At 38.7% G+C, this 27,308-nt stretch overlaps 1 protein-coding gene across 4 annotated transcripts in view; it reads left to right on the forward strand.

Moving 5' to 3' along the window:
* The window catches only part of LOC108700581 (ryanodine receptor 1), a 142,274-nt gene that overhangs the window by 17,531 nt on the left and 97,435 nt on the right, over nt 1-27,308 (forward strand). For all 4 annotated transcript variants that reach the window (XM_041575339.1, XM_041575341.1, XM_041575340.1 and 1 more), the window contains exons 2-15: nt 6,620-6,739; nt 6,855-6,959; nt 13,422-13,496; nt 15,089-15,167; nt 15,891-16,003; nt 16,755-16,854; nt 16,935-17,031; nt 18,398-18,472; nt 20,300-20,456; nt 21,637-21,801; nt 22,769-22,890; nt 23,236-23,422; nt 25,251-25,386; nt 25,973-26,068. In XM_041575339.1, coding sequence (XP_041431273.1) covers nt 6,620-6,739; nt 6,855-6,959; nt 13,422-13,496; nt 15,089-15,167; nt 15,891-16,003; nt 16,755-16,854; nt 16,935-17,031; nt 18,398-18,472; nt 20,300-20,456; nt 21,637-21,801; nt 22,769-22,890; nt 23,236-23,422; nt 25,251-25,386; nt 25,973-26,068 — 1,627 coding nt within the window. The remainder of the gene's footprint in view (nt 1-6,619; nt 6,740-6,854; nt 6,960-13,421; nt 13,497-15,088; nt 15,168-15,890; nt 16,004-16,754; nt 16,855-16,934; nt 17,032-18,397; nt 18,473-20,299; nt 20,457-21,636; nt 21,802-22,768; nt 22,891-23,235; nt 23,423-25,250; nt 25,387-25,972; nt 26,069-27,308) is intronic.

Consider the following 27,308-nt stretch of genomic DNA (forward strand, 5'->3'; position numbering starts at 1 on the left):
ATATCGAAATTTATCATGTACTGCCTCTTTAATAATTCAGCTTCGACCATTCGCCATCTAAAACTTGCCGAATTGCTGTTTTAGCCAATGGGGGACCTCCTAGAACCTATTTGGAGTCAATTGATGGACTTTGAAAAATCAAAGTTTTTTTGGGGGGAAAACTTTGAATCGAATCGAATGCACTATTCCTTCGATTCGAACAATTCGAATTCGGACGATTACGGACCTATTCAATCAAAAACGGACCAAAAAAAAAACTTTGACTTAATTTCGGTTGGTCTTTTTGAATTCTAAATCCGAAGTATTTTCAATTCGAAATTCGAACCTTGATAAATATGCCCCTTAATATCCTTATTTATTAATGCTGAAGGCTAATAAAAGCTTTAATGATTGACATCCCTAAGCAATTTTTAATATATATTTTGCATCTATTAATCTGCATCATATTTTTACATCTATTAAGTATTATATAGGGAATGATTTAGATCTATTTGAAAATGTAAGGAATTAAAGATATGTCACTGGGGGTCATTTATAAAGTTCGCGCATTGCATATTTATTCGCAAAAGGTTGTATTGCCCATGTTTTTTCCTGAAAGCTAAAATATTGCACTGCTGTGCCAGTCTTTCCGTTTGTTGCGAATTCGCATTGAGAGCAAATTTTCGCAAATGGCTCGCAAATGAGGCAGGTGTTTGTGTGAATGCGCCCACTGTGCGTGGTTGTTGTGCGCGAAAATAGCGTTGACACTGACTTAAATTTGCAATTTGCAAAACTGTTTTGGGAATATTTTCTCCGCACATAATATTTGCAATTTGCACCATATAAAGCTCTTTTGAGTGTGAAAAAAAAATCCGCAGTTCTGTTTACACACTCTTATTCAGCTTTGTAAATATAACCATGCGCAGAGCGAATATATTCACTGATACAAACCAATCTGCCCTGTGCGAAGTTTATAAATGAGCCCCACTATGTTTCAAAACCTAATAAAAATAAAAATACTGGTCAAATCCAAGTTAGAAGTCCAGTATTTTTTAAAATACACAAGTGTCAACCATATGAGTCACATGAATAGACTATTTATAGGTCATTTATGGTTTTTCTGTATATCATATGTCAAAAGATAGATATCTACTGGAGTGATGTCATGGTAGGATAAGCAAGTTCTTTTCCAAAAGGCTAAAGTTCATAACATTTAATTAAGTTAAATTATATTATATTGAATTATTATATTAAAGGGATACTGTCATGGGAAAAAAAAAATTTTTCAAAACGCATCAGTTAATAGTGCTGCTCCAGCAGAATTCTGCACTAAAATTCATTTCTCAAAAGAGCAAACTGATTTTTTTATATTCAATTTTGAAATCTGACATGGAGCTAGACATATTGTCAATTTCCCAGCTGCCCCAAGTCATGTGACTTGTGCTCTGATAAACTTCAATCACTCTTTACTGCTGTACTACAAGTTGGAGTGATATCACCCCCTCCCTTTTCCCTCCAGCAGCCAAAGAAAAGAACAATGGGAAGGTAACCAGATAGCAGCTCCCTAACACAAGATAACAGCTGCCTGGTAGATCTAAGAACAACACTCAGTAGTAAAATCCCATGTCCCACTGAGACACATTCAGTTACATTGAGAAGGAAAAACAGCAGCCTGCCAGAAAGCATTTCTCTCCTAAGGGCTAGTCCACACGGGGAGATAGCGACGCGTTTGCGGTCGCGGCGACAAAGCGCCGCGCCAGTCGCCGCGACCGGCGCAGGCGACAGTTTTGTATGGGCGCCTATGTAAAAACGCCTGTGCTAACCACACGAGGCGATGCGCTTTTCAACAGTCGCCTGAAAATGCCTCGCCAGGCTTTTTCAGGCGACTGTTGAAAAGCGCATCGCCTCGTGTGGTTAGCACAGGCGTTTTTACATAGGCGCCCATACAAAACTGTCGCCTGCGCCGGTCAAACGCGTCGCTATCTCCCCGTGTGGACTAGCCCTAAAGTGCAGGCACAAGTCACATGACTGGGGGCAGCTGGGAAATTGACAAAATGTCTAGCCCCATGTCAGATTTCAAAATTGAATATAAAAAAATCTGTTGGCTCTTTTGAGAAATGGATTTCAGTGCAGAATTCTGCTGGAGTAGCACTATTAACTGATGCGTTTTGAAAAAAACAGGTTTTCTGATGACAGGATTCCTTTAAGTTTTTTAAAGAGTAATTGAAGAGTGAATATCGTAAAAAAAAAATACAAGATGGAACACTAAGGGCATATAACTGACAATGAAACTAAATTTAATGTAATGATAACCCTTTCTCGAGGCTTATGTCATTTCGATTTTGGTGTCATTTATTTAGATTTTGGTGCAGCACATGTACTACTGCAGTGTACTACTAGCTATTGAACTGTATTTAACTGTACAATATAAATACTGATTAATAAATCAATAAAAATGGTACAAATAAAAAGTATGGTACTATGTGTAGAATTAGTTAGTGCTATATAACCATTCTGAGGCTCTGGCATCTTGTTGTGACTCTGTGTGCATTTGCAGAAGGGAGCGCTGCAACAATTTCAGTTATTTGCTGAGTACAGGTCACAGTAAAATCCCCAGCAGGTGCAGACCTAAAATATCTCAGTTGCTGCTCCAGAAAGGCGGGGCTGGAGCAGAAAGGGAAAGGAGGGGGTTGATAAGTATCTCACGATGGACATATGACTTTTATTGCATTTTTGGGAGTAACGAAACAATTTTTAAAGGCAGTTTTGTACAGCCTGTGGTTGCATAGGCTAATATGTTGGTTTAGGTCAGATGCATTCAACTTCACACATTATTGATTTAATTAAATAAAATAAACATTATTAAATGGCTGTTTTACACACCTTAATCTGACCCAAATTGCCAGATGAATAGTTCAAAGAAGGCTGTATAAATTAAATGTCTGCCTTTATAATGTATGTTATTGGCAGGGTCAGAGTTCCGACAGGATGGCACAATTGAATTTAAAACAAAAATCTTTATGCTTTATTTTGATTATAATTCACATAAATTGTAAACAGTAGCCCTCAGATCCTTCTGAACCCATTTTGTGAGAATTAGAGACATGTTGTACTCTGCAGCTTCTGGCTGACTATTGCCCATCTGCATGTGTGTGTGTTTGGCCAAACTGTACAATTTTAGGTCGCCTTGCAGGACTATTGGCCAGCTTTCATAGAATTAATCCAAAATTAGTCCATCTGGGGATAGCTTCAGCTGATCCACTTCAGTATGATCTAAAGGAGAACTAAACCTTAAATAGAAATATGGCTAAAATGCCATATTTTACACACTGAACTTATTGCACCAGCCTAAAGTTTCAGCTTGTCAATAGCAGCAATGATCCAGGACTTCAAACTTGTCACAGGGGGTCACCATCTTGGAAAGTGTCTGTGACACTCACATGCTCAGTGGGCTCTGAGCAGCTGTTGAGAAGCTAAGCTTAGGGCTCGTCACTAATTATCCAGCAGAAAATGAGGTTGGTCTGTAATATAAGCTGATGCTACAGGTTTGCTGATTATTAAATTCTGATGCTAATTGCACTGGTTTCTGTGCTGCCATGTAGTAATTATCTGTATTAATTACTAATCAGCCTTATATTGTGACGTTTATATTATATGGGGCATATTTATCAAGGGTTGAGTTTCGAATTGAAAAAACTTTGGAATTTGAATTCAAAAAGACCAACCGAAATTAAGTCAAAGTTTTTTTTTGGTCGAATAGGTCCATTTTCGATCGAATTTATCCGTATTCGGCTGAATTCGAATTAATGGCGCAATCGAATTTGATTTTTCAAAGTCCACCAATTGACTCCAAATGGGTTCTAGGAGGTCCCCCATAGGCTAAAACAGCAATTCGGCAGGTTTTAGATGGCGAATGGTTGGAGTCAAATTTTTAAAGAGATAAATGATAAATTTTGATATTCGAATTTTTTTAAAATTGGAATCGAATTTGGACTATTCCCTAGTTGAAGTACACAAAAAATAGCTTGAAATTAGAATTTTTTTCATTCGAAAATTCACCTCGACCTCTGTGTACTGTATATTGTGAGTGGGTCTCTTAGCTCAGTAAGTGACAGCAGCACAGAGTATGTGCAGTGAATCAGCAGAAAAGAAGATGGAGAGCTACTGGGGCATCTTTGGAGACACAGATCTTTACTGCTAAAGGGTTTTTGTTGCCTTGGGCTGGTACAGAAGCCCAAAAGTAATGTACAACATTTCTAGCCTACTTCTTTATTTAGGCTTTAGTTCTCCTTTGAGTTCGGTCTAAAATAGGGAGAATGTAACTAAATGATAACTAAATACAGTAAGAAGTGTAACAAGATAAAAGCATGTACATAATGAAATGTTAAAATATCAGGGGACAAAGTCATGTGCAGGGCTGTCATTAGCAATCATGGATTCCCATACTTGTAAGTGAGCAGGGCCTTCCCCTCCAGAAGGCCCCAGTTATTCGTCCACATCCACCACCCTGCTCTGTACAGGGGACCCTGCTAACTGAGTTGTATGGGGCCCTATAACAAAAAAATCACAGGCAACGAACAGTCACATGTGGTCACAAGTTCTGCAGTCAAACCCCATTGTATCCAAAACATGTCCACATTCCTCCCAAACCCTATGCACACCAGCAAACACCCTGCACTGTTTACTGTTAGATTAGTTCTTTTCATCTCTATGGACAGTCCTTGACTAGGACCCCCATGCCCCCCAAAAAAATCTGGTTAAGGAATTCCTAGTAATTAGTCTGGTATATGCAATAACGTTTTTGACTAACATTTCTCAACTCACAATCAACAATATATAACCACATACAAAGAACTCAAGACAAATAAGTCTATAAATTAAGTTACCAGTAATAACGTGGAATGACCCAGGGAATAAGTATTGAACAAATGAAGAAAAGGAGGTGCAAAAAGGCATGTAAAGCCAAGAAACCTGCTGAAATCTATCAGTATTTTGAAATTAATTTCAGCTGGTTTAGTCTTAATTGATGGCCTATTAAAAGGTTTCTCATTGCCAAGGTATCACACAAGAAGCATCTCATGATAGGTAAAAGCAAAGAGCTCTCTCAAGACCTTCACAACCTTATTGTTGCAAAATATGACAATGCCAATGGTTACAGATGTATTTCTAAGCTTCTGAATGGAGCACCGTTTGGTTTCAGAGAAAGACAATAAAGCTGCTAGAATGGCCCAGTCAATCAGCTGACCTGAATGCAACTGAAAATCTATGGAAAGAACTGACGATCAGAGTTCATAGAAGAGGCCCCCCGGAAACCTTCAAGATTAGAAGTCTGTTTGTGTTGAAGAACGGGCCAAAATCACACCACATCTATACAGAAGGCATCTTGAAGTTGTCATTACCAACAAAGGCTTTTCTTCTAATTATTAAATACATTTCAGAAAGTGTGTTCAATACTTATTCCCTGAATCATTCCACTTTACTACACATAACTTAATATATGAACATATTTGTTTTGATTTCTTTGTACAAATGGATTACTTGGGTTGTTACCGGCATCTGGTGTTATTTCATGTCAATAGCCCCATATTTACAGAGAAAAACGTTGATGTTTCAATACTTATTTTCCCGCTTTATGTTGTTTCCACTGCTTGGATCTTAACTGCAGTGACATTATTAGTATTTAAAGAGTGTTCCAAGACAGTTTGCAGCTGGTTTTACTTTTTCATTTGGTGTAGTTTCTTAATTATTTAGTGTGGTTTTTTTTTCTTTTTCTGCTCTCAGAACCTTGTACTTGATCCCAACTAAGATATAATTATCCTTATCAGAAGCAAAACCAGCCTATTAGGTTTATTTAATGTTTACATAATTTTATAGTAGACTTAGGGGCAGATTTACCAGGGGTCGAATTTCGAATAAAAAAAACTTCGAAATTCAATTAAAAAAAGACCAATCGAAATTTATTTAAAAAAAAAATCAAAGTTTTTTTTCCGGGTGAATAGGCCGTTTTTGCTCGAATTTGAATCGTACAAATCAAAGTAACGTCGTATTCGATCGATCGATCGATCGATTCAAAGTTTTTTCTAAAAAAAAGTCCACCAATTGACTACAGATGGGTTCCTCCATAGGCTAAAGCCGCAAGTTGGTATGTTTTAGATGGCAAATGGTCGAAGACCATTCGATTTATTTTTTTACATGATAAATTTCACATTTTTTTTCAAATTCAAAGCGAATTTGGACTATTCCGTAGTTGAAGAACACAAAGAATAGCTAGAAATAGAATTTTCACTTCGACCCTTGATAAATCTGCCCCAAAACTCACACAGAACTGGAAAGAATATACAAGCTCCTTGTAGATAGTACTCCAGCACTGCAATATGCCTCCCCACTGCCCCTCCCCCCAATATAACTATTTATTATTAACAGAATAACGCACAGTGCACTGATGCTTGGCTGAATCTTTTTTATGGTGCTCATTCCCTGGATCTGTTGTATATAAACATTTGAAAGCACAGTAACAATAATAGTAGTAGTAGTAGTAGTAGTAGTAATAGTAGTAGCTGGTGTTCTGCTACCTTCTTTTTATTGTCTTCTGCATTATTTCTATAATCACCATCTCCTCCCTTATTTGTCTCTCATGCAGGAAGATGTGGTTGTCCTGCAATGCAGTACTACTATCCGAAAGGAACAACTCAAGATGTGCATGGGGGCTGAGGGCTTTGGAAACCGCCTCTGTTTCTTGGAATCAACATCCAATGCTCAGGTAATAAGTGGAATCTACTTAGTGTCCATCCTACTGTTTCCTGTACTGTGGCTCATCCATTTCTTTATCGTTTATTTACATCCACCACAATGTCTCACTTTTCTCTTTCTTCCAGAATGTGCCTCCAGACCTTGCCATCTGCTGCTTTGTTTTGAAGCAGTCTCTTTCTGTAAGAGCATTGCAGGAGATGTTGGCAAACACCGTGGACATGGGCAATGAGGTGAGAATTCTGAAACAACATCCATATTATTTCTGTGGTTTATAAGCAGCAGTTTCTATTGTCAAACATGCATTCTGCTCATGCTATGAGTTTGTCCTTAGTGTTGCAATGGCTTACTGTCATACTCATGTTGCCTCATTGATTCAGTAAGTTGTTTGTCTTATGTGCTAAGAGTCACTTTGTATTATGGCTACTTATTGTTTTATTTTACGTTAGTTTGTACCATGTTATAAAAATTGCTTGTATTTATGATGGGAATCAACAAGGCTGTTTCACATAAGAACTAATATTAATATGGGTGGAGGCATCAATTGTCTGCTCTAGTGAACAAGTTTTTTTATCTCATGAACAAATCTTTTTCACCCTTAAAGGATAAGTAAACCTTTAAAATAAGTGAATGTAAAATTGATGAGGATTCTAGCACTTTTGTAATTTATATTCTATATTTATTTTGTTTTTATTCCAAGATATTAAGGGATACATGTACTGTTAATATGAATGAATTTTGTTCCAACAGCGCCACCTGCTGGTCAGTTTCCCACCAGTCTGACCACCAAGTAGTCAAGGAAGTTGTCAGGAGAAAGAAAGAGGCTGCTCTGATGTTCTTCTGCTTAGGAAAGATGTGAGAAAGGTTTCTGCTTTTTATTTGCTAAGCAGAAGAACATCAGAGCAGCCTCTTTCTTGTTCCTGACAACTTCCTTGACCACTTGGTGGTCAGACTGGTGGGAAAATTACCAGCAGGTGGCACTGTTGTAACAAAATTCCCTGTATATCTTGGAATAAAAACAAAATAAATAATAAATGTAAATTACAAAAGTGCTTAGAATAGCACACTCATCAATTTTACATTCACTTATTTTAAAGGTTAACTTATCCTTTAAGGGTCGGCCACATGGGCAGATTCAGGGAGATTAGTTGCCAGGCGACAAATTTCCTCTTTTTCACGGCGACTAATCTCCCCAATCTTCCTTCCCCTGCCTTCCGCCAGCTAAAATTAAAATTACCTGGGGGCAGGCACTCGAGATGTTTTGTTTTCCGAAGTCGCCCGTAATTGACTTCGATCGACTTTTATCCCTGAATCTGCCCATGTGGCCAGCCCCTAACATTATAAGATTTGTCAGATGCAAAGTACCATCTCACCAGCTCAAGAACAGCTTTTTTATCTCTGGCCAAAAGAAACGAACCCCCTGAAGCCCCTGTTTATGAATTCTGGACTAGATGTTTTATGTATCAAATCCAGTTCTGGTTCTATGTTGAAATAAAGCTATTTTATTCTTTCTCAAAATGTAGGTGGTAATAGGGGCAGGGCCACCTTTATTTAAATCTTGACAATTTGGAGGAACCTGCACTGTGGCTCTGGAAACCATATAGTTACAATTATTGTTCTAGATTGTTAACCAATAGCAAACGAAATATCTAGCAAAAAGTCTTGGATAAAGAAGTGAAACAAAAATTGTGATGAGTATTGGATTACAGTAGCCTTGTCTCTGTTGATGTCTCTATGATATAACTTATGTGTTTTGTTTTGGCTTTCTCTTTCTGCCCTTGTGCTAGCCGCCCAATTTGGATAAATGGGTATGTTTTGTGGCCTTGCTCTGTTTCCTCCTGTGAGTCCCTTTCCCAAGCAATGCCTTCCTTTTCCTCTGACTGCTGGAACCCCAATTTCCCCGTAAAGTTACTAAAAATTTCCTTATCACTATAATTAGCTAATTTACGGGCACATCTTTAATCACAGTACTATAATTTATTGCTTTTCTTAGTGATAATTTCTATCCTTGCTCTTTCCTCCCCAAGATACAATAAAATTAGAAATGTATGGGGAGTAGGTGTTTCCAAGAGATTGTGCTGTGAACATTGCTCTCATTTTTCCAATCTCGTGTTTCAGCTGTGTTGGCTACATCCCTTTCTGGAAATAGACTAGCCACTATCACGTATTAAAAGTGCAAGATGATGAGCTGTACTCATCTCATATAAATATCACTAATTCAGTGTAATGTATTCTGCAATTCTATTTGCATACTCTTTATTGCAGAAAAGAAAGTATTTTACCACCAACTAGACAGGGATTTGTAAAACAGAACTGAAGAAAAAAAAGAAAAGAGAAGGTCTGTATACAAAGACATGGAGTAAAATATAAGGAAACCACTCTAGTCAATAGACTTTGCCGCCAGTAAAAAAACGTATTTTAATTGGAAGCTGAACTGGAAGGGAAAATGTTTAATTGAATATAGACTGAAAAACTGCTTAGAATAGCGTCATCTATAATATATTATAATGTCATTTATAATGTCATTTAAAGGTGATCTTTTCTTTAAGGATAAGCAAAAAGGAAAAATGAAAAAGGATAAAAGGAAATGTGAGAATGTCTACTTTTTAGGCTTCTAAGCTTTCACATGCAGGGCCAGATTTCTCTTCTGGGCATCTAGAGGCCGCATTCTCCACCGCCCGTCTCTATAGGATTATGTACTAGAACATACTTTTATCTTAAACAGGGAACAAGATGCGCAGAAATCTCCTGCACACCTAAGGTGGCCATAGACGCAAAGATCTGCAACATCGCCAAACGAGCAGATCTTTCCCCGATATGCCAATAACGAGCATGGCTATATCGGGGGTAATCTGATTGTTCGGCCATATGCACCTGCAGAAACACATAACTGCAAATAAGCAATCCTAATGTTATATGTACCCCTCTCCGTACCTGAGAGTACAGTACCATAAAATACTTGAGCCTACTTGAACTATGAGCTGTCAAAGTCCACTCTCTAGGTTGGGCAAACCATACTGACACAAGATGACCCTGAAAGCTCACATTTTTTATCAACTCAGTTAGCCAATAAAAGATATCACCTACTCTGTTTTCTAGCAGTACAAGGGTCTGGCCACACAGACAGATTCGGGGAGATTAGTCGCCAGGTGACAAATCTCCTCTTTTTCGCGATCTGCCTTCCCCTGGCTAAAATGAAAATCGCCTGAGTGCAGGCACACGGAGCGTTGCTTCGTTTTCCAAAGTCGCCCGTAATTGCCTCACGAGGAAACTTCGGGTGACTTCGGAAAACGAAGCGCTCCGTGTGCCTGCCCCCAGGCGATTTACATTTTAGCCAGTGGAAGGCAGGGAAAGGCAGATTGGGGAGTTTAGTCAATGCAAGGAAAAGGAGGTTTGTCGTCTGGCGACTAATCTCCCCGAATCTGCCCGTGTGGCCAGACCCTAATAAAGCAGGCCTTGTCTGGAGCCCCTGCCAGCACCAATTCCCTGCTGTTTGTAGCCATGTAAGCATACAAATTTATGCTCCAGATTGTATCAGAACTGGGGCAGTCAGAAGGGATGCACATAAGATGCCCCCAATTCTCAAATACCAAGCTATGGCTGCATTCAGTGTGGCATAACATCTAGCAGCAAAGAAACATCTTGCCCTTTAAAGTTTATAATAAATGTAGACCTTCTTAACTTTTTTCCACTAGCATGGCAATTGCAGCGAAGACAAAACTACATGTAGGAGCCTGTTTATTATGCTATGGAAAAAATTTGCCAGGCATCATCACGTTAAAAAAAATGGCGTAATTGTCCAGTTATGTACTGATTTTGGCAACTGTGTGTCCATCACGATTTTTTGAAATCCGGTGATATTGCTTTTACGCAGCATCATAAAAAGACCTCTTATTCTGAACAGTTCTCCAGTACATTCTCATGTCATTGCTGAATTCATATAAGTGCAATCACTTGTGCTCCCAATATCTTGGTTTCATGTAATTGCTTATCATTTCTAAAAACTAAATATTCCTAATTCTAAAATGGTTAGAGAAATCTAAAACCTAGGGCAACTGTAAAAGGTACATTTTCTTAGGTTTATATATAGGTGTTAACTACTTCTACATTAATATTCTATTGAAGCATGTGGTTTCCAGCAGTGAGAGTCTCCCCATCCCTACTTCTGCTCATCTTCTTGTTTTGCAGCCTGTGTGCAGAAGTCTCCATCACTTCACCTACCATCTTACACACATAATAACTTCTTTCCTCCTTTGACTTAATTTCTAAATATATTGGATCCTTTATTCCCCTTCTCTCATTGCATGGTACAAATCCAGTCTCTCATCTAACAGGTGGCCTGAGGAACATGGAACATGGAGATCATCAAGTCTCTTGGGTGGGAGAAGTTGGGAGGAGACTGGGTGACTAATAAATAATTAAAGTTTAAAAATTTGCTAATAAAACACTGAATGATTTTGGATGTATGGATGGGAGGATGAATAGATACGTAAATGAATAAATAGTGGCGTGATTAGATTCGATTAACATGATGTCACACAAAGAAGTCTATGGGGCAGATTTATCAAGGGTCGAATTTCTAGGGTTAAAAAACCCTCAAATTCGAAGTAAAATCCTTCGAATTTGAATATCGAATTCGAAGGATTTAGTGCAAAAGTTTCGATCAAATAAAAATCGATAAGATCCTTTAAATCAAACGATTCGAATGATTTTAAGCGATCGATCGAACGATTTTTATTCGACCAAAAAAAACTTAGAAAAGTGCTGGGAAAGGTCCCCATAGGCTAACATTGGACTTCGGTAGGTTTAAAGTGGTGAAGTATGAAGTCGAAGTTTTTTTAAAGAGACAGTACTTCGATTATCGAATGGTCAAACGATTTTTACTTCGAATCATTCGAATCATTCGATTCGATCGAATTTGACCAATTCGATGGTCAAAGTACCCAAAAAATGACTTCGAAATTCAAATATTTTTTCATTCGAATTATTCACTCAAGCTTAGTAAATCTGCCCCTATATGTCTATGAAACCCATAGGCAGGCAGGGATTAATCCTGATAGCCTCCATTTGAACTGCCCAGATTCAGAAAAGACACATTGGTGTATATTTATCAAAAAAGTGAAGTTAGAGTTTGCCACAGTCCTCTAGAGTGAACTTCCGCCACTCTCCATTCATTTCTATGGGATTTTGAAAGGCATATTTACAAAAGGATGAACTTTCACTTTCACCCATTGATAAATACTCTTAAAAATCCCATAGAAATGAATGGAGATTGGTGGAATTTGGAACTGTGGCGACCTCTAACTTCACTCTTTGATAAAATACCCCATTATCTGCAAAATGTATGGATTGTAAAATAGTTTGAAAATGCATGTCATATATTAATATTTGGATGACCATTATACAGGGAGAATATCATAATAAATATGTTCTTGTACTGGGTTGTATGCTTTGCAGAGCTCCATGCTACTCCCACTCTTATCCCACCTGGTTCTAATGGACCTGCTTGTCAGCAGCAGAGAGGGGTGAGGGTTGACATTTGGGGGCAGATTCACAAACGGGCGATTTTTGCCAGTGTCAGCTTCACACCCATCGCACCACTTTGCCAGGTGTAAATACGCTACAATTACGCTAATTCACTGGAATGCAAAGTTTCATCCTGGGCATCGAACGCTGGCGACTTTTTGCTAGCGTTACATCGGCTGTGCAAGCATTTCATAGCAAAGATGCGCTAGCATTCATTTGTGCCTAGCGAAACTTTGCTATTGATCTCGCCTAATGTCAATTTGCATAGGGCGGGAAATTTAAAGTTGTATGGACGTCTTTATTATAAATGTTGCTGCAAATGGTTTAAGTTAGCGGTTTATATTACACATGTCCAGGGAACCTTAATAAAGACAAGAGAGTTAATCTAATGCCCTACACATGAGCCCACTGTAAAATGAATGTTCCATATGTAATAAAACTGTTTCCCAAAAAAGTAAGGACTTTTGCAGCCAATCCCACTTAAAAAAAGCAAAAGTCGCCAGCGTTTTCTGAACTTTGATGCACTTTTGATTCACAGGATATGATGTAAGTGACAGAAGATTGAGGAAGATCTAGCTACTTTACAGCACTTTGCCTGGTCTGAAGTGGCAAAGTAAACTCTGGCGAAAGAGGTAACGTTCAGTAAAATCCACATTTTGGTCAATTTGTGGAGTAACGTCCATTCGCCAGAGTGAAAAGTGCGAATGACCGCTAGCGACAATCTGTTTCGCAAGCGAATTGGCGCCTGCTGATGTCCCTGCGGGTGCTCACGCTAGCGAATTGTCACTTCGCTCCTTAGTAAATCTGCCCCTTGGTGAGAGTATAACACTGTGTTATCAATTGGATCTGGGGAGACATAAAAGGCATTGCAGTGAGCACTCATTTGTGCACCAAAAGTTAAATAAAGGTATTATTCTTCTGTAAAAAAAAAAGAGAAAGCCCAAGGAGTGTCTGAGAAGAGGGATGTGGCTTCCTGAGTGAGGAGAGTAACACAGAGCAAAGCAAAGCTTACTCCCCATAACATATTGTATTATTTGTTATCTTTGTTACTTTGGTGGGAGTTAAACTCTGCCAGTGGTTGTGAGGAATGGCTGCAGTGGTTAAAGAGGTGGCAGAGGTGATCTACTTGGTAGGAGTTGTGAAAGATACATTTTTAATTTATCCTTTAGTCATCACAAGGCGGAGGACATCGAACACTGCTCTATGGCCATGCTATCCTCCTGCGCCATTTACACAGTGACATGGTGAGTAACAAATTAATCAAACGTAACATTGCCTTTTTATACGGACATGTTTGAAAACTGGTGTTTTCATTAATTATTTCTAACATATGGGGCCATGTGTTAAAACTCCACGTCAAAAACATTTGCACCTAAATTGTCTTGCACCTGTTGTGCCTACAACGGTCCTGTAAAGCACAAAAAATGTGCTCACCTTCCATTCAACACCTACATCAGGTAAACTTGTGAATGGTGTACAGGGTCAGATTATGCAATAACAAGGCTCGTTGGAAGACTTACAGTCAGAGAGCGTTCAAGGAATTTTTCGGTATAAGAATAAAAACTGGTTAAATAGATAGGATGTGCAAAATAAACAATGTTTTCAATATAGTTAGTTAGCCAAAAATGTAACGTATAAAGGATGGAGTGACTGGATGTCTAACATAATAGCAAGAACACTACTTCCTGCTTTTCAGCTCTCTTGGTTTCCACTGATTGGTTACCAGGCAGTAACCAATCAGAGACTTGAGGGGAGGCCACAGGGTCATAACTGTTGCTTTTTCAATCTAAGATGAATGCTGAGGATCAATTGCAAACTCACCGAAGAGTTATGTCCCATGTGGGACCCTTCAAAATGTTGAGTTAGAGAGCTGAAAAGCAGGAAGTTGTGTTCTGTTATGTTACACATCCAGTTACTCCAGCCTTTATACATTACATGTTTGCCTAACTAACTGTAATAGAAACATTTTTTATTTTGTACAGGCTATCTATTTACCCAGTTTTTATTTTTATATTCAACTGTGATGTAGCAAAGCGGCACCCCAAGGCCGCATGGTCCCGATTCTGGCTGCTTCATGTGCGCACGCTCCCACCTCCCACATGGTCCTAGCGCCAGCCTATCGGGGAGTGTGTGTGCTTGCAGTCCCCAGTGCTCCTTAGGTATGCGGCTGAGCGGCATGCTCCCCCTAAAATTTTGCCTCCTTAGGCCCGGGCTTCTTTGGCATCGCCACTTATCCGGGCCTGGAACTGTTCCTTTAATAGCACCTCTCCATATTGTAGAAAGAAAAGAAAGAAGAGACAAAGTAGTAGGATAGAAACCATACCCATAAGGTTAATGCTACACAGGGCTGATTTGCAGGCCGCAAACTGGCGAATCCACTGGCATCCACATCACTTGTATGTAGGGTTGCCATATGTCCGGTTTTGATCCGGACAGCCCAGTTTTTTGAAGGGCTGTCCGGGTCAAAATTGCCTGTCCGGGTTAAAACTGCCTGTCCGGGTCAAAACTGCCTGTCCGGGTCAAAACTGCCTGTCCGGGTCAAAACTGCCTGTCCGGGCCAAAACTGCCTGTCCGGGTTAAAACTAACAACTGCCTGCCTGGTTCTCCAAATTAGGAAAACTTACCAGGATTAACTATGATTGATTCAACGATCGATTGATCGCCACATCATAGCTCCGCCCCTGACATCACTACCCCACCCTGATTCATCGCGACCCCATCCCCATTAAGGGTCTGCACCCAAAGGCACTGCATTGGCCTGGGCACAGACACACTTTGCGGATTTCAATGTGGAAATGTGGAAATAACATTGTGTTTTTGAAATTTTTTTCTATAGTATCTGTGCTGTCTCACTACATCACGCTCTCTGACAGATAAATTGGCATTTGATGTAGGATTGCAAGAAGATGTTACAGGTACCAAGCACTAAACAAGAATTTGCCATATAACCATAATGTGTTATTTTATATGAGAACTAAGCCCTAAAAATAATTATAGTTTAAAATGCCATGTTTTATATATTGACTTTATTGCACCAGCCTAAAGTTTCAGCATCTCAATAGCAGCAATGATCCAGGACTTCAAACTTGTCACAGGGGGTCACCATCTTGGAAAGTGTCTGTGACTCTCACATGCTCAGTGGACTCTGAGCAGCTGTTGAGAAGCTAAGCTTAGGGCTTGTCACTAATTATCCAGCAGAAAATGAGCTTCCCCTGTAATATAAGCTGATGCTACAGGTTTGCTGATTATTAAATGCTGATGCTAATTGCACTGGTTTCTGTGCTGCCATGTAGTAATTATCTGTATTAATTACTAATCAGCCTTATATTGTGACATTTCTATTCTATGTGTACTGTATATTGTGAGTGGGTCCCTAAGCTCAGTAAGTGACAGCAGCACAGAGCATGTGCAGTGAATCAGCAGAAAAGAAGATGGGGAGCTACTGGGGCATCTTTGGAGACACAGATCTTTACTGCTAAAGGGCTGTGGTTGCCTTGTGCTGGTACAGAACAACATTTGTAGCCTACTTCTTTAGTTAGACTTTAGTTCTCCTTTAATATCTGTTTAGCTTTCCTTCAGTCATTCCTGTGGGAGTCCTTTGCACATGACTTATTTTTGTGCGTGTTCTTTCTGATCAGGAGAGGCGTGTTGGTGGACTATCCACCCAGCTTCCAAGCAGCGCTCGGAAGGAGAGAAGGTCCGGGTAGGAGATGATCTGATCCTTGTCAGTGTTTCTTCAGAGAGATATTTGGTATGTTCCTGTTGTGTTAATAAGTGTGATCTAATTTAATTAGACAACCGCTTGGTGGCATTTTTATTTTTTTCATTGGCACATACTCCGTTCCCCTTTTTGACTCTGTTCCTTATTGTATTATTTTATTATTAGTATATGTTGTTTATATAGAGCCAACCCAATTTCCCAGAGCTTTACAGAAGTTTTTTTTTCCAGCAGCAGGCAATTAACATGCCTGTATGTTTTTGGAGTGTGGGAGGAAATTGGAGTAAACCCAACCCAGGGTCACAGGGCGCAAACTACATAGTGTTCCATTATGTTAAAGCTGCTTTTTTCAAACTGTTAAGGTGGCCATAGACGTAGAGATACTCTCGTTTTGCAATGTCGCCAAATGAGCGTATCTCTCCCCGATATGCCCACATTGAGGTGGGCGATATCGGACTGATCCGATTGTGGGCCCTAGAGCCTAACGATCGGATCATAAGGCATCCGATACGGGCAGTTGTATCATGACGGCATAGATACACGCACATATGCGACCACGATCCAATTTTTTAACCTGCACGATCGAGATCTGGTCGATTTTCTGCCAGATGTCCATCAGGGAAGCCTGTCGGATGGCCCCACACACGGGCCAATAAGCTGCTGACTCGATCTGTCAGCAGCTTTTATTGGCCCGTGTATGGGGGACTTTACAGAACCGAATCTTTAATTATCCTTTTTATTCACTCCCTAAAATGCTTCATCTATATTTTACTGCTTTTCCCAGCACCTTTCCACAGCAAGTGGGGAACTTCAGGTGGATGCCTCCTTCATGCAGACGTTGTGGAATATGAACCCAATTACCTCCGTTTGTGAGCTAGCAGAAGGTGGGCAGGACATTCTTTAAAATTGACATTTAACTGATATCCTTGGAAAATGCATTGTATAACTTTAAGAATCTCACTAGGTTATGTGACCGGTGGACATGTTCTGCGTTTGTTTCATGGACATATGGATGAATGCCTGACAATCGCATCAACTGACCAAGGAGAGGAACAGCGCAGGTGAGATCCACACACACAGAATTGGACTGCAGAAAAGATCCAGGTGGCCCATCAAACCTTCCAATCTGATGTGATACTGACACTAAACATTTTCTTTTCAAAATATGAATCTACATTTACGGGCAGATTTATCAAGGGTCAGATTTTGAAGTAATGGGAGTGTTTTTTTTTAATTCCAATAACTTCGTAATTCGAAGAAAAAAAGACCCGAAATTTATTTAAAAAATCTATTTTTTTTCTGCAGGTGAATAGGCTGTATTCTAAACATTTACTTCAAATTTTCACTTCAACCCTTGATAAATCTACCCTTAAAAGTTACCTATAGGTCATTTTAATCGGGTTTCACTGATTTTTGTAAGTAATTGTCACTTGAAGTTCCTAAACCTGACTGTTTTGTCAACCTGACTGTCCCTTCTTAAAGGGATACTGTCATGGGAAAAAACATTTTTCAAAATGAATCAGTTAATAGTGCTGATCCAGCAGAATTCTGCACTGAAATCCATTTCTCAAAAGATTAAACAGAATTTTTTATATTCAATTTTGAAATCTGACATCTGGCTACACATATTGTCAATTTCCCAGCTGCCTGCAGTCATGTGACTTGTTCTCTGATAAACTTCAATCACTCTTTACTGCTGTACTGCAAGATGGAGTGATATCACCCCCTCCTTTTCCCCCCCAGCAGCCAAACAAAAGAACAATGGGAAGGTAACCAGATAACAGCTCCCTAACACAAGATAACAGCTGCCTGGTAGTTCTAAGAACAGCACTCAATAGTAAAAACTCATGTCCCACTGAAACTCCTTCAGTTACAGGAAGGAAAAACAGCAGCCTGCCAGAAAGCATTTCTCTCCTAAAGTGCAATCACAAGTCACATGACCAGGGGCAGCTGGGAAAGTCTAGCCCCATGTCAGATTTCAAAATTGAATATAAAAAAATCTGTTTGCTCTTTTGAGAAATGGATTTCAGTGCAGAATTCTGCTGGAGTAGCACTATTAACTGATGTGTTTTGAAAAAAACATGTTTTCCGATGACAGGATCCCTTTAACCTGTCAGTTAGAGTTTCTAATGCTAACGGACTCCTGCTGCACAAATATGGCAGCCCCCTCATAGGGGAACAGGGGGATAAGAAAGACAATGTAGAAGCATTGGGCAAATTCTTTTATGGCAAAATTATAAACAAAATTCAAAGACAATGTTATGATAGATATAAAAAAAGGTTATTTTCTGGTGTCAGTATCTCTATTTCATGTATTTTTTCATAATTTTTGTATATTTCTTTAGTTTCGTTTTTCTTTACACATGGAAGCATTTCAGGCAGTAGCAACAAGACTGAAAAATAACCATTATTTCTTTTCTACTTTAGAATGCCACATTATGAAGCAGGAGCTGTTTGTTCCCATGCGCGCTCTTTATGGCGTCTTGAGCCTCTAAGGATAAGGTATTTGTGGGAGACATTTGGGTTTCTGAAGTGTAACTTAGTATAGGGAAGGCTCTGCTATAAACATGTATATGGCCTTTTTGACATCTGAATTCAGCCAAAGTAATTTGCCAGATATGCTAATTCGCTACATTCTCATGTCTTATAAAATTATTTTACAGATGTATTTGTCTTAATTTCATTATTTAAATGTTACTGGAAAAAAGACATTGCAAATACAACAGCTAAATAACTAATGGTGTCAAAGAAAATAATTGGTTAAAGAAATGATTGGATTATAAAATAATTCTCACCTCAGACCTCAGTGGTGCAGCCCTGTTTACTAATAGCTATGATTTGGTCTTATTTATTGAAGCCACTTTCACTCAAGACCAGTGAACAAAATGTACAGATTTATTTGATTAGAATAAAGGCCTAATAAACTGTTGAAGACAATTAGGGGCAGATTTACTAAGGTTCGAGTGAATTTTCGAAGTTAAAAAAGTTCGAATTCCAAAGTAATTTTTTGGATACCTCGACCATCGAATAGGCTACTAGGACTTCGACTTCAAATTCAATTTGAAGTTAAATAGTTTTAATATTCAACTATTCGATAATCGAAGTAATGTCTCTTTATAAAAACTTTGACTTCAATACTTCGCCAAATTAAACCTGCCGAAGTGCTATGTTAGCCTATGGGGACCATTTTTCTAAGTCTTTATACATCGAAGTAAAATCGTTCGATCGTACGCTAAAATCGTAGGATTCGAACGATTTAATAATTCGATCGAACAATTTAATAATTTGATCGAACGATTTTACTTAGATCTCACAATGGCCTAATTCGGTGAAAAATACTGTGAATTCAATATTCAAAGTCGAAGTATTTCAATTCGAGGGTCGAATTTCGAAGTATTTATCACTTTGAAATGTGACCCTTGATAAATCTGCCCCTTAATGATACTTTAAAGGGGCTGTTCACCTTCAGACAACTAGTTGTTTTCAGATAGATCACCAGAAATAACAACTTTTTCCAATTACTTTCTATTTTCTATATGTCACCTTTTTTCTAATATTGAAGTGTAAAGTGTCATTTCATCACCTTCTAAAGCAGCTCTGGGAGGGGGTCACCGACCCTGTAAACTGTTCTAAATTGATACATTTAGTTGATACATTTCTTATCTTTGTCCCTGCTGAGCAGAATCTCTGGGTTTCATTACAGGCAGCTGTTAGAATTGATACAATAGTTGCTAATACTCCAGAGATGCTGCTGAGAAATGGATCAACTAAATGTTGCAAAATTGTAACAGTTCAGAGTCTGCGCCTGAATTACTGAGCTGTCAGACTCAAACACCAGAGACAGGGACATTCAACTTTAAACTGAGATTTTGGGTAAACAGTAAAAAATAAATAATAGAAAGGTGCTCTGATAGCCAAAGGCATCTCACCTTAGTATTAGTTAATATATTTTATTGTGATGATTTTATTATTATTATTAATATTATTATTGTTTTTGTTGCTGCTGCTGTTGTTATTATTATTATTATTATTATTATTATTAATAGTAATAATAGTAATACTAATAATGATAATAATAATAATAATTATAATAATAATAATAATATAACTGTATATACAGTATTTGTATATCACATTTACCAAGCAGTTATATCAGTTATTGCTTTTATTCTGTACCCCAAATAGACAGGTGTGTTGGAGCATCTACTACAGCTTTCCACAGGCAAAAAAAAATGATAGATTGTGCCATCTAGCCAAAAATGTTGTCTAGAGAGAAAGAAAGTAGTGAAGCGGTGTTGTACATCAACCTGTTTTTGTTCACATTTACAGCTGGAGTGGAAGTCACCTGAAATGCGGACAATCCTTCCGTGTGCGCCATGTTACTACAGGAAGATACCTGGCAAAGGATGACGAGAAGGGATTGGTGGTGTTAGATGCAGATAGGTCCAACACAAAAGCCACTGCCTTCTGCTTCCGGGCTTCTAAAGTAAGTGGGACTATACACTTGTACTAAAAAAACACCCAGTTTCCACCCATAATATATATACAGATATGGGACCTGTTATCCAGAATGCTCAGGACCTGGGGCTTTCCGTATAATGGATCTTTCCGTAATTTGGATATTCATACCATAAATCTACTAGAAAGTCATGTAAACATTAAATAAACCCAATAGGCTGGTTTTGCCTACAATAAGGATTAATAATATAGTTTGGATTAAATATGTCGTACTGTTTTATTACTACAGAGAAAAGGGAAATATTTTTTTAAAAATTTGGGTTATTTGGATTAAATGGAGTCTATGGGAGAAGGCCTTTCTGTAATTCAGAGCTTTCTGGATAACGGGTTTTCGAATAACAGATCCTTTACCTGTACTACTGTTTGTAATGATGCCTAATTAAACATTATTTCTGTATACTTTTTCTTTGCAATGAACAAAAATGACCTCTTTACCCTGTCGACAGGCTATATATGTTCTTCTTTTGATGCTTGTTTACCTCTCCTCTTTTTAATACCTATTTGGACTTTATTGTAATTGCTCTTCATGCATTTTATAAACTCAAAATCTCTCCCAATAACACTTGCATAAGACTAAACATTGCAAGTACTTTAAAGAACGGTGATGTTTTTAAGCATACAGGGTTGTAAGAGTTGTACTGTGGAGTGGTGATGGGCGAATTTATTCGACAGGCGCAAATTTGCGGCGAATTGCCGCAAAAATTTGCCAGTGAAAATTCAGCCGCGTCCAAATATTTTTGACGCAGGCGGCAATTCTGATGCCTGCGACAATTCTGACGCCGACAACAATTCCAGCTCATTGACTTTAATGGGCGTCGGAATTGACGCAACCGTCAGTATTGTCGCCAGCGTAAAAATATTTGGACGCCGGTGTCAAAATTCACGTTTCATTAATTTTTTGCGAATTTCGCTGCAAATTCCCAAATTTTCCTGCGAAACGGGAGAAATTCGCCCATCACTACTGTGGAGTATTTTTATTTAAATAATGGGGAAGGATGCACAAATATGTTATTGGTAGGGGGGGTCAATGACATTGTTTTCATGACAAAACTGTGTATATCTATTTTTTTTTTTTTTTATTTGAAGTTTTTCAGATGGAAATATTTACTCATAGAGCTTATATAACCTTCTGCTCTCTTCATCTGTAGGAAAAGTTGGATGTTGCCCCAAAGAAAGATGTAGAAGGAATGGGAATTGCTGAGATCAAGTATGGCGAGTCAATGTGCTTCGTTCAGCATGTTAGCAGTGGCCTTTGGCTGACCTACGGTGCATTAGATGCCAAAGTTGTTCGTCTGGGGCCTCTCAAGCGAAAGGTAAACCACAACTTAAATGTCTCCCAGGCATCTAACCTTTTGCTACTTAAAAACAAGCTTAAAGGAGAACTAAAGCTTAACTAAAGAACTAGGGCAGAAATGTACATTATATTTGGGTTTATTTACCAGCCCAAGGTAATCACAACCCATTATCAGTAAAGATTAATGTCTTTGAAGATGCTCTCAGTAGTTTCCCAACTTCTTTTCTGCTGATTCACTGTAAATGCTCTGTGCTGCTGTCCTTACTGAGCTAGGGACCAACACAGAATATACTATATATATCCTATACATTTCAAAATTTAAAGCTGATTAGTAAATAATTTAGATTATTGCTACATGGCAGCTCCGAATCCATCACAATTAGCATCAGCCCTGAAGCAATAGGTTATATGACAGGCAAACCTCATTCTCTGCTTGATGATTTGTGACGTCCCTAAGCTTAGCTTCTCAACAGCAGCTCAGAGCTCACTGAACATGGAATCCAAGATGAAAAACTCCTGTGGGAAGGCCTGGATCATTACTGTTATGGAAATGCTAAACATTCTGGCCAGTTCAATAAGTTTCAGTATATAAAATATGGCATTTCTAGCCATATACTCGTTTTAAGGGTTTAGTTTTCCTTTCAATAGTGATGGGTGAATTTATTTGGCAGGCGCGAATTTGCGTCAAATGTGCCCATTTTGGCAAAATAAATTTGTGAATTTGGCAAAAATTCACCCGTTTTGAAAAAATTTGGACGTCCATTTAGACAATAAATGGACACCCATTGACTTTAATCAATGCTGGTGTCAACGGTGATGCGGCACCCATTTTGATGGCGTCAAAATCGAAGTTTCCAGAATTTATCGCCAGTTTCCCGAATTTAACAGGAAATTTGTGCAAAGCGAAATGGGACAAATTCGCCCATCACTACTTTTCGTTAAGCAGATTTGGTTGTATCACCCTCTTCCATTCTCACCTCTCTTAGGCTATTTTGCACCAGGAAGGTCATATGGATGATGCTCTGTGCCTCTCACGTTCCCAAAGAGAAGAGTCTCAAGCATCAAGAATGATATATAGTACAGCTGGTCTTTTCAACCTTTTTATCAAGTGAGTGGCCTTCGTGGGGGTCTGTAATCTGAGTTACCTGGTTAATTCTTCTCGTGTTGTTATGCACCAGAAGTTATTAAATTTAACTTTGTCACCCATCGTTGAATATTTATCTTATTGTAGATGCATTTGACTTCTATTTGTACAAGAGAAATCAGTTTAAAGGATTAGATTTAATTTTAGGAAACGGCAATATTTATTTGAATAAAAAGTAAGGAAGAGGCAAAGTAGGGTTAGTTATTGACTACAATATAAATAGAATATAAAAGCTTGCTTATTGTTGGTAGAGTGTTAACTAGTACACCACCTACAGCTGATCCGCATTCACTGATGTCTAATTTGCAGAGGACTTGACAGTCTCAGTGGAAAAAATAAACCTTCAAAACCTGTCACATTGCCTATTGACATGGTAATCCTGACTCTTCAAGACTTGATTGGCTACTTTCAGCATCCAGAGGATGAACTTCAACATGAGGAAAAACAGACCAAGCTTCGGTCTTTAAAAAATCGTCAGAATCTTTTCCAAGAGGAGGTAGTAGATTATGCAATGTGCTTCTTCCCACAACCTTCCCCTGTAGCTTTCTTTTGCAATTATAAACAATTCCTCAAATGTTGCATTTGATATTGTGAATAACCTAATTTTTTATATTTTCTTTTCATTAAAAAAAAAGTTAATTCTTATACTTTTTAAAGGGATGGCCCTGTGAACCATTATTGACTGATACATCTTATTGTATTTGCCAATTTACAACTTGTTTCAGCTCATAGTACCGATTTAAAAATCACACACTCAACTATTTCTGGTATATTGCCACCCTTTCCATCCCTGGGGTTGTTCATCAGTTAAATTCAAGGGAAAGGGGAATATAATTAATTACTGAATTCTAACTGCTGGCCAAGTCATTACAGAGTTCCTTAGGAACACACATTTGTGTCATTAGAATACTGGGTTCTGGAGGTTTTTAAAAAAGCAACAGGTAGAAAACAAGAAAATACATTTTTCTTCACATAACTTAGGACCCAACTGAGGCTGATAGACAGAATATGAATTACCATAGGTTTAATGCACAACTGCTAGATGCAAATACATGTGAAAGTCTGTATATTTTATACCCATGCAGTTGTACCCCAATTGCACTTAACCCAGTGCCAATGTGGCAGTTGCATCTACTAATGGAAATGAATTACTAGGAACAAGGCACAGAGGTGAAAGTAAGTCTTGCACTTTACATCAGTCATAGGCCAGATGTAAAGTCCAGTGCACTTTTTGTGTGTTCCATAATAATTTGCAATTATGCATAATATACTATATGACAGCACAAATACTGTCCCGTAACTTTCTAGGGGAACATGTTGCATTGGTTTTTAGGGATGCACCGAATCCACTATTTTGGATTCAGCCAAACCCCTGAATCCTTTGTGAATCCTTATGCAAAATAGGGATGGGAAGGGGGAAAACATTTTTACTTCCTTGTTTTGGAAGTTAAGCGGTTTCCCTCCCGCCCCTAATTTACATATGCAAATTAGGATGTGGATTTGGTTCCGCCTGGCAGGAGTATTCAGCCAAATCCGAATCCTGCTGAAAAAGGGCAAATCCCGAACCGAATCTTGGATTCAGTGCATCCCTATTGGTTTTCAATGGGTACACTGAGATTAAGGTGAAAACCCAATTAAGGTGAAAACCGAATGGTTAACTGCACCCATTTTTTTGCACTTGTCTAACATAATAGATATATGTTGCAACTCTTTTCTTGACTTGAAAATAGCGAAGGAAAAGTTTGATGTTATAAAATTTCTTCTTTTGTCACCTCTGTTTTATGTTTGCCCTCTATGTTTTTGGGAATGTGTACGGCTATTTGGCATCTCTAGAAAACATTGTTTTCTAGTTTAAGAAAACTAGAGATATCAAAATGTATGTGTACTTAACTGCCTGTATTTTTGACTGTTCCTTTATACATCTCCTCAATATTCAGTTCTAAGCTCAATCTTTAAAGACTCTTTTTGGAAAGCCATCATCCGTATTTTATATTATATATTTTTTAATACTTATCATGTCTGCCCCAATGAGATCATCAATTATTACAGGGCCTCAGTGAAGTCTTCCACTAAATCTTTGAAAAGATGAACTGTTTCCCAATCATTCTCTTGGATCATGTACGATTCAGATCCACCATAAGGCCTGCTATGCTTCTGCATCCTCAACAAGCTATTACGTCTGTTGTCTGTACTGTTACACAGTCACAAACTGCCTTCCATCTTTTTATGGTTGCGGCAGCTCTCCATTTAGAAACACTGTTATCAATTTTCAGGTCCTCTGTTTGCCTCTGATGTGTGAAAAGTGTCCTTTGTTCTATCACCAGGGTATTATTTCTTTGGTCTTGGACTGCGTAGACCGGCTTAATGTTTACAGCACAGCTGCACATTTTTCAGAGTTTGCTGGAGAGGAGGCTGGAGAGTCCTGGAAGGAGATTGTCAACTTGCTCTATGAGCTTCTAGGTATGTGCCCTGTTGCTTGAAGCAGACAAATCAACATCTTTGTCATTCCCATAGTCAAAATAACTCTGGTCGTGGTCTCTTCTTTATGTACATCTTTTGACAACAGTTGCTAATAAAGATATATATGGATTAGGGATGAACCGAATCCAGGATTCGGCCTTTTTCAGCAGGATTTGGATTCGGCAGTACCCTTCTCCCTGGCCGAACCGAATCTGAATCCTAATTTGCATATGCAAATTATGGGCTGGGAGGGAAACCTCTTTTGTCACAAAACAAGGAAGTAAAAAATGTTTCCCCTTCCTGTCCCTAATTTACATATGCACATTAGGATTCAGAATCTCTTGTGAAGGATTCGGGGGTTCAGCCGAACCCAAAATAGTGAATTCGGGTCATCCCTTATATGAAAATAGTTAGGTTTTAATACTTAGCTATAGGGAAGTCTCTGTATGTGGAATGATTTTCTTGATGTAATAATCAAAGATTTCATTTTTATTGATGCAAAAATTGTAAAAAAAAAAGTGCCTGATATGAGAAAGAATTCTACATTTTAAAGGACTGATTTGTCACTCTAACAATTCTCACACAGCTGCACTTATCAGGGGGAACCGCTCCAACTGTGCTCTTTTCTCAAGTAACCTTGATTGGGTGGTCAGTAAACTGGACAGACTGGAAGCCTCCTCAGGTGAGTAGCATTGTAACCAGGACACCATATTTACTTAATTAGTGACATCCACTTGAGTGGACATTAATGGATCACTGACACACAATGCAGATTTTTGGCATTCAAAATATTTAAAGGGATACTGTCATGGGAAAAAAAAATTCCAAAATGAATCAGTTAATAGTGCTGCTCCAGCAGAATTCTGCATTGAAATCCATTTCTCAAAAGAGCAAACATATTTTTTTATATTCAATTTTGAAATCTGACATGGGGCTAGACATATTGTCAATTTCCCAACTGCCCCAAGTCCTGTGACTTGTGCTCTGATAAACTTCAATCACTCTTTACTGCTGTACTGCAAGTCGGAGTGATATCACCCCCTCCCTTTTCCCCCCAGCAGCCAAACAAAAGAACAATGGGAAGGTAACCAGATAGCAGCTCCCTAACACAAGATAACAGCTGCCTGGTAGATCTAAGAACAACACTCAATAGTAAAAACCCATGTCCCACTGAGACACATTCAGTTACATTGAGAAGGAAATGTTGAGCCTGCCAGAAAGCATTTCTCTCCTGAAGTCACATGACCAGGGGCAGCTGGGAAATTGACAAAATGTCAAGCCCCATGTCAGATTTCAAAATTGAATATAAATAGAGTGAGCTCTAATACATCTTCTAGGCAAAAGGAGCCCCCCTAAAGAGATATATTGGATCATTTATCTGACACCAACTGCTACATGAAGACAAAATGAGGATAAACAGATGCTGAGAGAGGGATAGTGAATATTAACTTGATTATTTCAGAAACAATGCAGAATTTCTAATTGATTGTATTTAGAATGTTTCGTACTTATATTAAATTTGCATTTTCGCGATAGTTCCCCTTTTAATATCATTATTTAATAATAGGTAAATGCATTGTTGTAAGGAACCCTTGCATTAACACCAAGCTGTGACCTGTTGGGAATTCCAGAGTGCCTTTAAGGCTCTTACAGACGAGCGTTTTTACCTGCGCTCCCCTGCGTTCCGTTTTTCTGCGTTGAGCCGCAGGGGAGCGCAGGAATAGACGCATTACATCTTTTCCAATCGGGCTGTACTCAAACAGGCGTGTGTAGGCGCCGAACGCAGGTTGAGACGCAACATGCTGCATTTTTCCTGCGTTCGGCGCCTACACGCGCCTGTGTGAGTACAGCCCCATTGGAAAAAATGTAATGCATCTATTCCTGCGCTCCCCTGCGGCTGAACGCAGAAAAACGGAACGCAG

The sequence above is a fragment of the Xenopus laevis genome, chromosome 8S (assembly GCF_017654675.1).
Source record: "Xenopus laevis strain J_2021 chromosome 8S, Xenopus_laevis_v10.1, whole genome shotgun sequence".
NCBI lineage: Eukaryota > Metazoa > Chordata > Amphibia > Anura > Pipidae > Xenopus > Xenopus laevis.